The sequence below is a fragment of the Glycine soja genome, chromosome 18, assembly GCF_004193775.1.
Source record: "Glycine soja cultivar W05 chromosome 18, ASM419377v2, whole genome shotgun sequence".
NCBI classification, from domain to species: Eukaryota; Viridiplantae; Streptophyta; class Magnoliopsida; order Fabales; family Fabaceae; genus Glycine; species Glycine soja.
Genome location: NC_041019.1, coordinates 5,863,937 through 5,875,754, shown reverse-complemented (window position 1 = coordinate 5,875,754; position 11,818 = coordinate 5,863,937). Strand labels below are relative to the sequence as shown.

The 11,818-nt window shown below is 32.3% G+C and overlaps 2 protein-coding genes across 2 annotated transcripts; both read right to left on the bottom strand.

The window, feature by feature from the left end:
* Positions 1-319: 319 nt before the first annotated feature.
* Positions 320-2,131, bottom strand: LOC114395746 (iridoid synthase CYC2-like). Its single transcript, XM_028357590.1, has one exon. The coding sequence runs from the start codon at positions 1,870-1,872 to the stop codon at positions 688-690; it is 1,185 nt and encodes a 394-aa protein (XP_028213391.1). The 5' UTR covers positions 1,873-2,131; the 3' UTR covers positions 320-687.
* Positions 2,132-6,266: 4,135 nt separating this feature from the next.
* LOC114395404 (vacuolar cation/proton exchanger 3-like) lies at positions 6,267-11,574 on the bottom strand. Its single transcript, XM_028357179.1, has 11 exons — positions 11,199-11,574; positions 10,022-10,089; positions 9,882-9,910; positions 9,558-9,754; positions 8,937-9,152; positions 7,731-7,850; positions 7,483-7,599; positions 7,306-7,359; positions 7,094-7,210; positions 6,887-6,986; positions 6,267-6,606 (listed from the first exon to the last, which is right to left on the bottom strand). The coding sequence occupies exons 1-11, from the start codon at positions 11,478-11,480 to the stop codon at positions 6,596-6,598; spliced, it is 1,311 nt and encodes a 436-aa protein (XP_028212980.1). The 5' UTR covers positions 11,481-11,574; the 3' UTR covers positions 6,267-6,595.
* Between the last annotated feature and the right edge of the window lie 244 nt (positions 11,575-11,818).

Genomic DNA, 11,818 nt, shown 5'->3' with positions numbered 1-11,818 from the left:
GAGCATTTAGTTTGTCTTGGTTGAAGTTTGTATGCTGTCTACATATGGTGCTAATGGTCAAATTGGTCTCTACCTTAGAAGCTCTTTCATTTAATTAGAATAATTTCCTATCTTCCTAATCTTATAAATTTTCCTAGTCACTAAATGTAAAAAATATTGAATACTTTTTATATTTGTAAGATATTGAATATATTACCTTTTAATTTGTAAGTATTGAAATGAAAAAGCAATATACCGTGTTGAACATTTGATACAGCATTACTCAAATTAACATGGTCTCAAATATGACCAGAAGAAAGGACTTAAAAGAGAACAACCTGAACATTTGATACACCGTGTTATCTTAGAGAATTTTTTTTTAATTACTATATGATTACTGCAAAAACAGAAGAAAAAGAAAATGTGGAAAGTGAAGACAAAGCAACCCCTCCACCTGTAGCCACACATAAGTGACACCAGGGGACAGTAATGTAGAAAATAAGTTATATACATTATTAAATTGGGTGATTCCATCTGTATATAAACTAGTAAACTATGCAGCAATAAAGGGCTAGTCAACCAGCACATGCAAAGCACACCCTGCCACTAATTTTCTTAAGGAAAACCCCATCATCTTCTGGTGCTCCATAAATTTCTGTTACCAAACACATCTTCAAAGTTCAAGTCAAAGCTAGCAATACGAAGCCTCTAGGGAATTAGCTTCTCATCTCTCATGCAATCAATCCAATACAATATTGAATTCAATGTCTTGTACCTTGCACCAAAACCAAGTCCATCAACTTTATTTCTGCATCCCAAGAGTTTCAAAGGGAAACGAAACAAGGCATCTAAAAACTCCCAATTGGCCAAATTCTCAACAGTCGTGTGAACCAACCCGTTTTCCTCCACAATCTCTTCCCAAACTTCCTCCTTCCCAGTCATGGCTTTTGAAAACCAAAAGCTCTCCACAACCATGTCTTGTGGGACTTGCACTCCCATTTTCTTCCCAACAATAGGCCAAATCTCCTTCCAAGTGAAACTTGGGCCATTGATTGAGTTGAAGGCTTGGCCATTGATGGAAATTATGTCACCATTTGTGGCTGCCCAAATGTGCTGATCAGCTACAAGCCTAGCATCTGATCCATCAATATATGACTCCTCCCAACACTTCCTTGTCCCCCCAAACACAAAAGGGAGCCTCAAATGTTTACAAATAGCCCCATAAACACACAAGCTCCCCATGAAGTTATAAAATGACCTAACAGAACTACCAAACAACAAACCAGGCCTATGCACAGACCAAGACACCTTACCACTCAATTTCTCCATGAGCAAATCCTCCAAGGCATAGTAGAAGTTAAGGGATCTGCTCATTCTGGGGAACTCTTCATGGTAGTAGTAATAGTGGAACTTCTCTTCATCAAAGGGGGGATGCAGTGACACATAGTGCTTGGTTCCTGTTTGAAGGGAAACATGCTTTAGATTCTTAGCTACTGAGACCATAGAGTTCAAAGCATTGCACATCATGGCCTTGTTCTGGTCACAACTTTCTTGTGTCTCTGATGGGAACTGGCTGGCCCATGTTACCCAAAACACATGAGTCACATCTTGCAAGCCAGACAGCTTCTTCTGAGTCTCCAAAGGGTTCAGCAAATTGCAAGAAATGAAATGGTAACAAGGGCTTATAATAAGGGTTGGTGGTGTTTCTGGGTTTCTAGCTATGCCATAAACCTTCTTCCAAGAAGGTTCTAAAAGAAGCCTCCTAGCCAACTCTCTCCCAACAAGTCCAGTGACCCCAAAGATGATAGCAACATAGCTGCTTGTCTCTATGGTTGCTGCCATTGCCACATGGGGGGCTCTAGATGCTGACCCTCCCTTCCAAATTGAAACCATTTTATACTAATGAATGTGGTGCCTCATTGCGTGCATATTTGCAACTTGGAGTAGCAATAATGTGGGCTTTCTAACTGTCCTAACACCAATCAGCTTGTTGTTTATATTGCTCTTCTTTTGAGGAGTGTTTCTGGGCTGGCATAGTTATGACTTGTAAGGTAGCCGTTTGAGTTTAAAATTCCAAGTAAGATAGATGCTGGTTGTTGCCAAGATAAGAGACATGAGGGTGTTATTTTATAGCGTTCTTCAATGCCTAGCTACAACTATGTACTTCATTACCAACGACCATATTAACAAGATAATTATGTCCTTTGATCAAATGATTGATTTCCGTGTTTATATGTATAAGAAAACATATATTCACAAAAATCAATTTCTTAAATCAACTTTATGAATTGAATAAAATTTGACCAAACCACTTAATTGGCTATTGGAAATAGGTGGAGGCAACAAGGAGTGTTGAGTTCCAAATTCAACCGGCAGGTTGTGCCTATGGCCGTTCCAATGCTGGCGTTGCGGTTACAAGCAAGTTAAAATAACATATATATTAGCGTGTTATGCCAATAATATATATAACTAACTACACTACCTAATGCCCAGGGAACTCCATCATTAATAAATATATGGTCACACTATACATGAATGTAGGTCTTCCTCTTCTTTCTAGTCTAGAAATTATTTTAAAAAATCTAGTTGCGAGCGAAGTCTTTGAGGCTTATGAGCAAAGTGGAGAAAGGTGAACTAAAATCAATTTAAATTTGTTTCTAATTTATGAGAATTTGTTAATAGTGAAATCCTATTAAAACAACTTTCTAATTAAGCTCTAATAGATTAGTTCATTCGTATGTATGAAAAAAATTAGACGCCAAGAGTTTTCAAAAAGTTTGATTTATATATTTTTTAGTCCATTTTGTTTTATTTTATCTAAATACATGTAAAAAGTTTATTTCTGATGTTAGTCCTACTCCTACACTATGTGGAGCACCTTGTTGCTTAAAAGATAAAAAAAAAGGGTGTGATTATATATAGGGTTTATGATTCAAAAGTACAATGATTATTCCTTTTAGTTTGGAGGAAACCGTGTGCCATCATCTTGTGAGAATAGTTGCAACACTCCATTTTTCAAAAAATAAATTAAAAATGATTTTATTTAAAAATAAATAAAATTTTAAAAAATAATGAGATTTTTATAAATTAAATAAATAAGAAGAAATAGTTTTATTAATTAAAATAATAATTTTAAAGTAAATAAAATAAATATATGTTCTTAGAACATAAAAATGATGTTTTATTGATTCATTTAATATGGAGTAAAATAAAGTTCTTTTTCTATAAAATAATAAAAAAATATAGTAAATAATAGATTAAGAGTACCCTAATTTTAAATAGAGACATATTATATCAATTTTTACATTTACGATATATTTCTATGCTTTTTATTCCTCTCAAATTCGTTTTCCTTTCTCCCTTTCTCAAAACCTTCTCTTTTTTTCGCACTCAAATTTGTCCTAGTAAAATTATAATTCCAGACTCGATAACTGTTGAATCGTTGTGAAATTTGAACATCAGGTTTGGAACACATTTTCGCACATCCTCAACATTAGAATTTGTGAAATAACGTCTGTGGTGAGAAAGATGTCCCTCACACGAAACTTTTCTTTTTCCACATACACCCAAACCTGTTCCACGAAAACTACAATCTCAGACTCGTTAACCGTTAGATCGTCATGAAATTCAAAAACGCGATTCAAAACTTATTTTCGTAGATCTCCACCGTTGGAATTTCCGAAATAGTATCTTTGGTGAGAGCAATGTCCCTCGCACGAAGACGGTGAAATGGATACTCTAATCCTTTCTCTTTCTCTCTAACGCTTGAAAATCCTAGCAGAGCAATCAGAGGAATCTTAGGAAACTGCTAGAGATGTCATTATCACTGCCAGACTACACATGTGAGCCCGCTTAGAGGTAAGAGATGAGTTTATCGCAATTGGAATTAGAATGAACATGTGTAGGGATCCTTAGGCATCAAATTGGGATTTATTTTGGGAAGTTTACTATATTGTGATTCTTCCTTTATGATTATAATTACGAGATTGTTATGTTTGACAGGCCAATTAATGCCCTGATGCGAATTGGTTGATAAAATTAAGTGTTCTTAGTGTTTTCATGTTTTTGACTTATGATTTTGATACCTTTGATTTTATATAATTATGTGAAATTGTTTGAAGGGTTTAATCGTATGAACATAACATATTAATATTATTATTGTGTGACATGTATATAATGTCTAAGGCGTGACGACTATGTTGTCTAGGGATTATGGAAGTATGATGAACTATGTGTAAGTGACAAGTTGAATATGCGTTAAATTGTGAGATCACACATGTGTATTGAGATGTTGTATGCATCGAGTTGTGAGCTATGAACCATACAATCACACGACTCTAAGACCTTTTAAGAGCAACGAGTTAATGCACAATAAGTATTCTGATGGATCCATTGGGGGAACCTGACGAATTTAATCACTTTAAGACGCGACAAGTTAAAATTATTTTGAAAACAATTGAGGAGTCATGTGTTTTGTATAATTCATAGATAGAGTTTGTGTGTTAAAATGTTTTTTGGGTTGGACCTGAATTAGGAGGGAGAGGCCCTGATGGACTCTTCGGAGTGTAGGCCTTGGGGATAAATACACTCGGTTTGGATGTTTCTTGAAGCCAATGTTGATTCCATATGGTTGGAACATTCTCTCAAAACAAAATAACATTGACTGGTTTTCCTATGATTTTACCTAGTGAGAGAGACTTGACTTAACAGTATGTGGTCTGTCTTGTCATGTACTCCTTAGTGTCCGATGAAATTTTTCAGTGACATGGTACCACTTATATATAGGATTGAGTCTTAGTATATTTGTTGCATGTATAGATCGATATTGATTGGTTGAGTGATATTGTGTTTTAATCCTTGAGTACGTGAATGATGTGAAAATGTGTGAGATGTGATGTCACGCGATAAGTGATGGAATGACATGAGTTGTATTTAAGTAAGCTCCATTTCATGTATATGATATGTATATCTATGTTGTTCTATTTCTCTTTATTAGTTAGGAATGCGATAACTCACTCTTTGTGTGTTGTTTATGTTTAGATCCTGTGATGATCTCGAACTTTGTGTTCATGGGAGCAGATGATTAGGTGGATGGCTATGGAGAACTTCATGCTAGAGAACGCTGGAACACAATGCTCTAATAGAACGTGACATTGAGACATAAGTTTTTGTATTATTTGCATAATGTTCTGAACATGTTATTTCACTGCTTAACTTGTTTTCTTTTGTAAAAAAATTGGATGACCTTGTTTTGGGCCAAAGATGTTTTCCTACCCTTATTTAATAAGTTTTTAATTTGGTAATTAACACGAATATGAACTTTTTATTCACGTGAGTTTCTTTATGTTTATTGAATAAAATTATTTTAATTAATTATGTATTTTAATGTATGATATTATATAAATATGTATGTTGCGATAGAGAGTGTCACACTAGTAATGTTGGAAAACATTAAGCTAACAAATTTTTTATATACAACGGAAACACCTTACCCAATTTTTCGGGCAATTAAAAATTAAGACGAAAGAGTAAATTATTACTTAAATTTATAAATTGTTTGAGTTAAAAGGTTTTTTTTAGCAATGAAAAAAATATTAGGCATAATATTATGTGAAACTACATATTATAATATAGTTGAGTAAGTTGATGATTAGTTTAAATTGGCGATTATAGGTAGATGCACATCATCATGGGATCATTTAGTGGTTCATAATTTTTTCTTAATCTATATAAGCCGTGTTTTGGACTTGTAATATGCTTTTATTCATTCTATTAAATTTAGATTTCAGCATCTATTACAAATATAGTTGAGTTAGTTGATCATTAGTTTAAATAGTTAGTGATTGTAGTTAGACGCACATGTGATTAGTAAGTGATTAGTTTAAATAGTCAAATAAACACTTTTAATCCTTTTATTAAATTAAATTTGTGTTTGCAATTCTCTAATCTCTATCGTGATTTTCAATATGACCTTTTCCTTGAACATTTTTTATGTGGCACCTTGGGATTTTGTGAGTTTTTTTTTTCAACCGGGGACGATAGTGGCACCTATCTCTTTGAAGAGGCCCTATTAAAAGAAAAATATTTCCACACATAATGTTTTATAAATGAGTTTAATTTCTAGTACAATTAATATAAATTTTTTTACACTATCCATCAATAAAAATTATGAAAGATGTGATTGAACTATGGAGTAAAAAATCCTTATAATATTAATGTATGTACTCTTTTTATAAATAAAGTGAATCAAATCGTAAAGAGAAAACTTAAAGGGTGTTTCTTAATAATAAAGGCAATAAATAAGGCAACATTCTTTATTTGCTGTTTATTGTTTTTCTACATTGAATGAAAAATAAATGGGTATCATTATGGAGTAAGCGGGAAACATGGAAAAGTTAATTAAAGGAAAGGAAAAGGGTTTTCAAATAACCCCAAATGCCACACTGTAGTCTGTATATACCTTATTATAGGGAAACATTCAAATCTATCTTCTATGGTTTTCTGACTTTCTTGAGGACCTCCAAGCCTTCATTACTTTCAAAGACACGGCTTCCACCTAAAAGGGGATGCACCTCTCCATACCAATTTATGGTCTAGCTCAGAAATTGACCCTACTCTATGCTTGATCTGTAACACAGATAATTAACAAGGTCAAATCCACCATCATTTGATTTGAAAGTAGTTCAAATTGCTATTTAGTTATGTTTTTGGTATTTATCCGTGAATGGAACAAATGAAATAAAGTCATTACTTTATTGTTTGTACATTTATCCCTAACAAAGACGAACTAAGTAATATTTATATAGCGCGTTTTTTTCTACGTCGATTGTTAATATTTTGGCAATGTAAAATGTTACTTTTATAATATTGAACTTCTTGACTTCGAATAGCAAAGACATATACTTACTGATTAGTGGAGTACTAGTTTTATGAACAAAAAAGCATGCAGCAATGATGATGTAACACAGGAAAAGAACCACTCCTTTCAGGTAGTGTGAAGTTCCATCCTACATGGCATACAATAAAATCGTTTAATTAGCGAAAAAATTAAGAAAGAAAAGCGAAAAGATAAAGTGATCAGATGTATATGCAGATAGTGTTATGCTTAGTTTACCTGCAAAGTGAATGCTGTAACAATAATTGTAAAAGCAAGACACCCAGTTTCAAGGAGATTGAAATCCAAGTCCATTTCTATACCCATTATCCATGCAACAACCACACTAAATGGAACCTGGCATTAATAATTAGATAACCAAAATTTGTTGTCATCAGATTATTGTCCACACTTTAGGCCTTATATAATAGACAATAATAGTTTAGCCTTACCACAAACATAGAAATTTGGGTTGCAGATCCCATAGCAACCCCCAAAGATATGTCCTGCATGATAATTTCAATCACATTCATGCATAGTTTTAAAATAGAGGCAATTGATAAAACTAATTAAGCTTATATACAAGTTAAAACTTATGCTTAACAAAAGAATTGATTTATAAACCATACCAACTTGTTCTTGAAAGCAAATATGATTGAGCCAGCATGTTCTGCAGCGTTCCCAACAATTGGTAACAAAATTATGCTAATGAAGCTAACAGAAATGCCCCAAGAATCTGAAGCAGCCTAGTTAAGCATGAAAGGATAGACAACCCCATTAATCTAACTTCAAGCCATTGAAAATTCTGAATTTATGCACTTCAAGAATAATGTAGTTAAAAAAAAAAAAAAAAAAAAGAGTACTTGTCCGTATGTACCTCAATGGTTGCAACAACATATTCAGAAAGCAGAGATATGATAAGTGTCATACCGACCAACCAAGAAAATGCACTCCAAAATCCTATCACAGCCTTCTCTTCATCTTCATTTTCATCTTCCTGTGATTAAGTCCTAATCATAATTATCATTGTGTCGAAAACTTACTATTAAGTTAAAAATCAAAAGTTGATGTGTTGCAATGACTACAAATCACAACATAGATGAGCATTTTTTTTATTGTCTTTGATTATTGGTATCTAGAACCCATTTTGGATTCCATCTAGTTTTGTCATTTAAGAAAAATCAAGTTCCTAATTAGTTAAAACAAATTGCTTTATCAGATAGTTGCTAAGAATATTAAAAAAAATAAAAAAGATAGTTGCTAATAATCCTTTCATTGTTATTAATTTCACTTGTCATATCAAGTAGTATTTATTATTAGGCCAGAAGTCATAGCTAGCATAAGAGTGAAACTTACTAATTCTAAGAAAGACATAACGAAATAAAGTCAACATCTAAAGTTGGTTATGTGAAGACTCCAACGGTTGCTTTCTGTTTTCCTAATTTTTATTTAAACACTTGTATATCACTATATTAGAGAATCGTATATTCAATATCTCAGCTTGTTATTTGCCTAAAGGTCAATGTGTTCACGAAATTTAAATTGTCTCTGCTATTCTGAAGTTTATTTTATTACCACCTAATCGTCACCCGTATACTCTTTCTCTCCTATTCATTCATTTATTAATAAAAAAAATACACATGATAAGCATGTGCAATATAAAACTGTCATTTGGCATAATTATGTTTTTCTCACATGTCATTTTATTAGGAATTGAAATAAAATATATATATATATAGCATTACGAAAACAACTAAAAAGTAAGATGATAGAGTTTACTAATGCATCAATTCACATTGCAAATAAATAAGAAGTGTGGGATAAGATAGTTGATATCATGTGATGAAGAGGAATAAAAAAAATAATATTATAGAAAAAGTGTTTTGGAATAATATTACTCAAAAAATATTAGGCAAAGTTATTTTATAAAAAATGAAAATTTTCTTTATGCTTGCTCTGCATCCTTAACAAGTCATAATTATTGTCATATATTGGGTAACATTTTTATTTTTCTAGACATTGTAATTAGTAGAAATGATGAAGCCAATCAAATTACTCTATTTAAAGCTTAAATATCAATCACCTCTTGTGCATCAAAAAGTTGTCGATGTGTTTTTAATTGAAAAAAGATGTATCCAGCATATGCTAGAAGCATAACAATGCTGCTTGCTCTTGACAATTGTAGATTACTAGTGGCTATAGAAGGATATTCTCCTGCTAAGGCATATCTGAGCAGTAATGGCAGCAAATGGCATAGCAACCCCAGCAACAAAAGTAGTGAGTTTACATCTGCCTGTTTCTGTTCATTCAATCACCAAATAACAAAACAAATTCAGGGACGACAAGAATATTAAACAGTGAGAAAATTTTCAAGGTTAAATTAATTCCCTAAACTATTTAGGAATTTTTATTTAGGTCCTTAAATTGAACAATTTGTAATCGAGTCCTTAATCTTTTAAAATGTTTGCAATTGAGTCCATAAGATTTTTAAAACTGCCACATATTGCCACTTTCTGATGGTTTCAAGCTACCGCAAACTAATTTCAAGGACTTAATTATAAAAAAATTTACAAGATCAAGGACTCAATTACAATCTTTTTTAGTTTAGGACCTAATTAAAAATTCCCATATAGTCTAGGGACCTACTCGTTAATTTAACCAATTTTCAAACTATGGAAACAAGAAGGTAAGAAGCCTTATATACTCTGTCATATCTTTGTTCCTTCCTAAGGTTGGCTAAGCCACCACAAAGGAGTGAGCTTCCAAGAACTAATAGAAGGTTTGAGAAAATAGATCCCAGCAGAGAGAACTTCACAACATTTACTTTGTTTTGGTGAAGTGCTAGCAAAGATATGATCATCTCAGTTGCATTACCACAGGTTGCATTCAGAAGCCCTCCAACTGAAAAATATTCAGCCACTTTCCATTGTCACACAATATTAGTAAGAAAAGCTTAATGCTGCATTGTATTTTTCAATTACCATTATTGTATGAAAATCATGAGAGATTAATATGATTTAGTTTTTACCTGTGGGGCCAGTGTAATACGCAATTTGCCTTCAATTTCGAGAGAAAAATCAAACAGATTAAAAGTATTAAAACATGAACTGATATATAAATTTGTAGTGACTATATGATGTTAATATAGGAAGTGAGATGCAAACTTACTCAGTAAGGAAGCTGACACGTTCAGCTAGAGGGGTGAGTCCAAGTAGGCTCAAAGCAAAAATCCAAGGCTATGGCAGAAAAGTAGTTAAATATATGTAATTAGTTACTTCACTAAAGCTTTTGAGCAAGTGCTATCTAATGTGCCAAAACTACTACTCCTACAACACTTATTGAGCAATCTACTTTAGCTTGTCTAACCACTATCTGAAACTACGAAAAATTACTGTTTGATCTGGTAACATCACATGACATGTAGCTACTTTTCATAAATTAAAAAACTTGACTACTTGTGATATAAAAATGGTTGTTTATATTTTTTTATAAAGATTAGTTATCGATAGAATTGATGGATATTTCACAACAATGACATGTGACCTAAAAAAAATATATTAGCTAGAATTATTGAAACCAAATGATCTTAGACCATATAATAATTTTTTCAGAAATTATCTTTCTTAGATAAAATGTTTAAATAGTATTTAAAAATATCACTTAAGCAAAAAGATCATTATCTGAAATAATTTATGGCCAAGAGAACCATTATAATAGGTCATATTATTAATTAGGGAATTAAATTTTTAGTCCCTCAACTTTTTCATATTAAAAATTTTGGTCCCTGAAAATATTTTTGGTAACTTATAGTCCTTCATTAATTTTCCGTTATCATTTTTAGACCCTCCAAAACTTTTTATCCATCTTTAGCCCTTTATTTATTTTTATTGCTAAAAAATAATTCCAAATATAAAATAAACAAGGGATTAAAAATTCACAAACCAATAACGGACTAATTTTGAACAATAAAAATAAACAAAAAACTAAAAACAGACAAAAAATTTAGAAAGACTAAAATTATTGACAGAAAATTAATAAAAGAATAAAATTTGTATAAGAAATTTAAAAAAACTAAAAATTAGAAGCTAAAAAATTAAAAGACTGAAAACTTAATTAACCCTATTACCAATAAGAAATTTTAACAACTTGTGTAAATTATATCCTATTAGCCTCTTACCACTAGGCCCATTGCGGTGAATTTATAACATTCTCAAGTTAATAAACAATCCTGATGCCAATTTGGGTATTATCATCATATCTATGTAAGCTAATTAGTACATTGACATGGTATATATGTAAGAAGTAATTAACTTGAAAATAATGGAACAGTCTGTTTCATACTTACTCTTCCAAGTTTATAAAAATCTGCAACAACAGCTAAAGGGACAGCAGGAAAAAGCACTGCAAGCTTAGTCCCAAAAATGACCTCTCGCAAATTGGTTGTGAAATTGCCGAGCATTTGGAAGCGAAGTTTGGTGACCAGAAATAGACACTTCTTTGTTACATTTGGACTAAGGTTCTTTCCCTGTGGTGGTGCAATCTTTGCACTTGTAATAGCATTGTTGTTGCAAGGCTCAGTGTTAACCTCCAAGATGTTCAAGTCCTCCTCCATGGTGTGGTGTGTCATTTGAAGCGCACCAAAATTAATTAAGACTTCTTAGTTCCTTATATCACTCGTGAAGATGTGAATGAGGTAAAATATGTATATATAGTAGCTATAAGGACTAGAAACCTATTGGGTTGAATATATATAGTGAGAAATTTATGGTATAGCCTTTATTATACCTACAACGATGATAGCTTCCCAATATTCATTTGTTGGAGGAGATTATTAGTGAGAAGCCGTATGTAACCATGTACCATCTAGTTCTTTTGAAGAATTGAAGTTTTGAAGTTTCGAGGAATTTTCACAACTCTTGCTAGATAGCATGAGTATTTTACACTGCGCTTGTAGAACCCATGGGT

What these genes read in the sequence shown, in the direction of transcription:
- LOC114395746 (XM_028357590.1), bottom strand. Translation starts at nt 1,872, where the DNA reads ATGGTTTCAATTTGGAAGGGAGGGTCAGCATCTAGAGCCCCCCATGTG.
- LOC114395404 (XM_028357179.1), bottom strand. Translation starts at nt 11,480, where the DNA reads ATGACACACCACACCATGGAGGAGGACTTGAACATCTTGGAGGTTAAC. An exon ending in GTATTACACTGGCCCCACAG is followed by an intron (nt 9,755 to 9,881) that starts GTAAAAACTAAA and finishes AATATTTTTCAG; the next exon opens with TTGGAGGGCTTCTGAATGCA. An exon ending in AGGAACAAAGATATGACAGA is followed by an intron (nt 9,153 to 9,557) that starts GTATATAAGGCT and finishes TTGAATGAACAG; the next exon opens with AAACAGGCAGATGTAAACTC.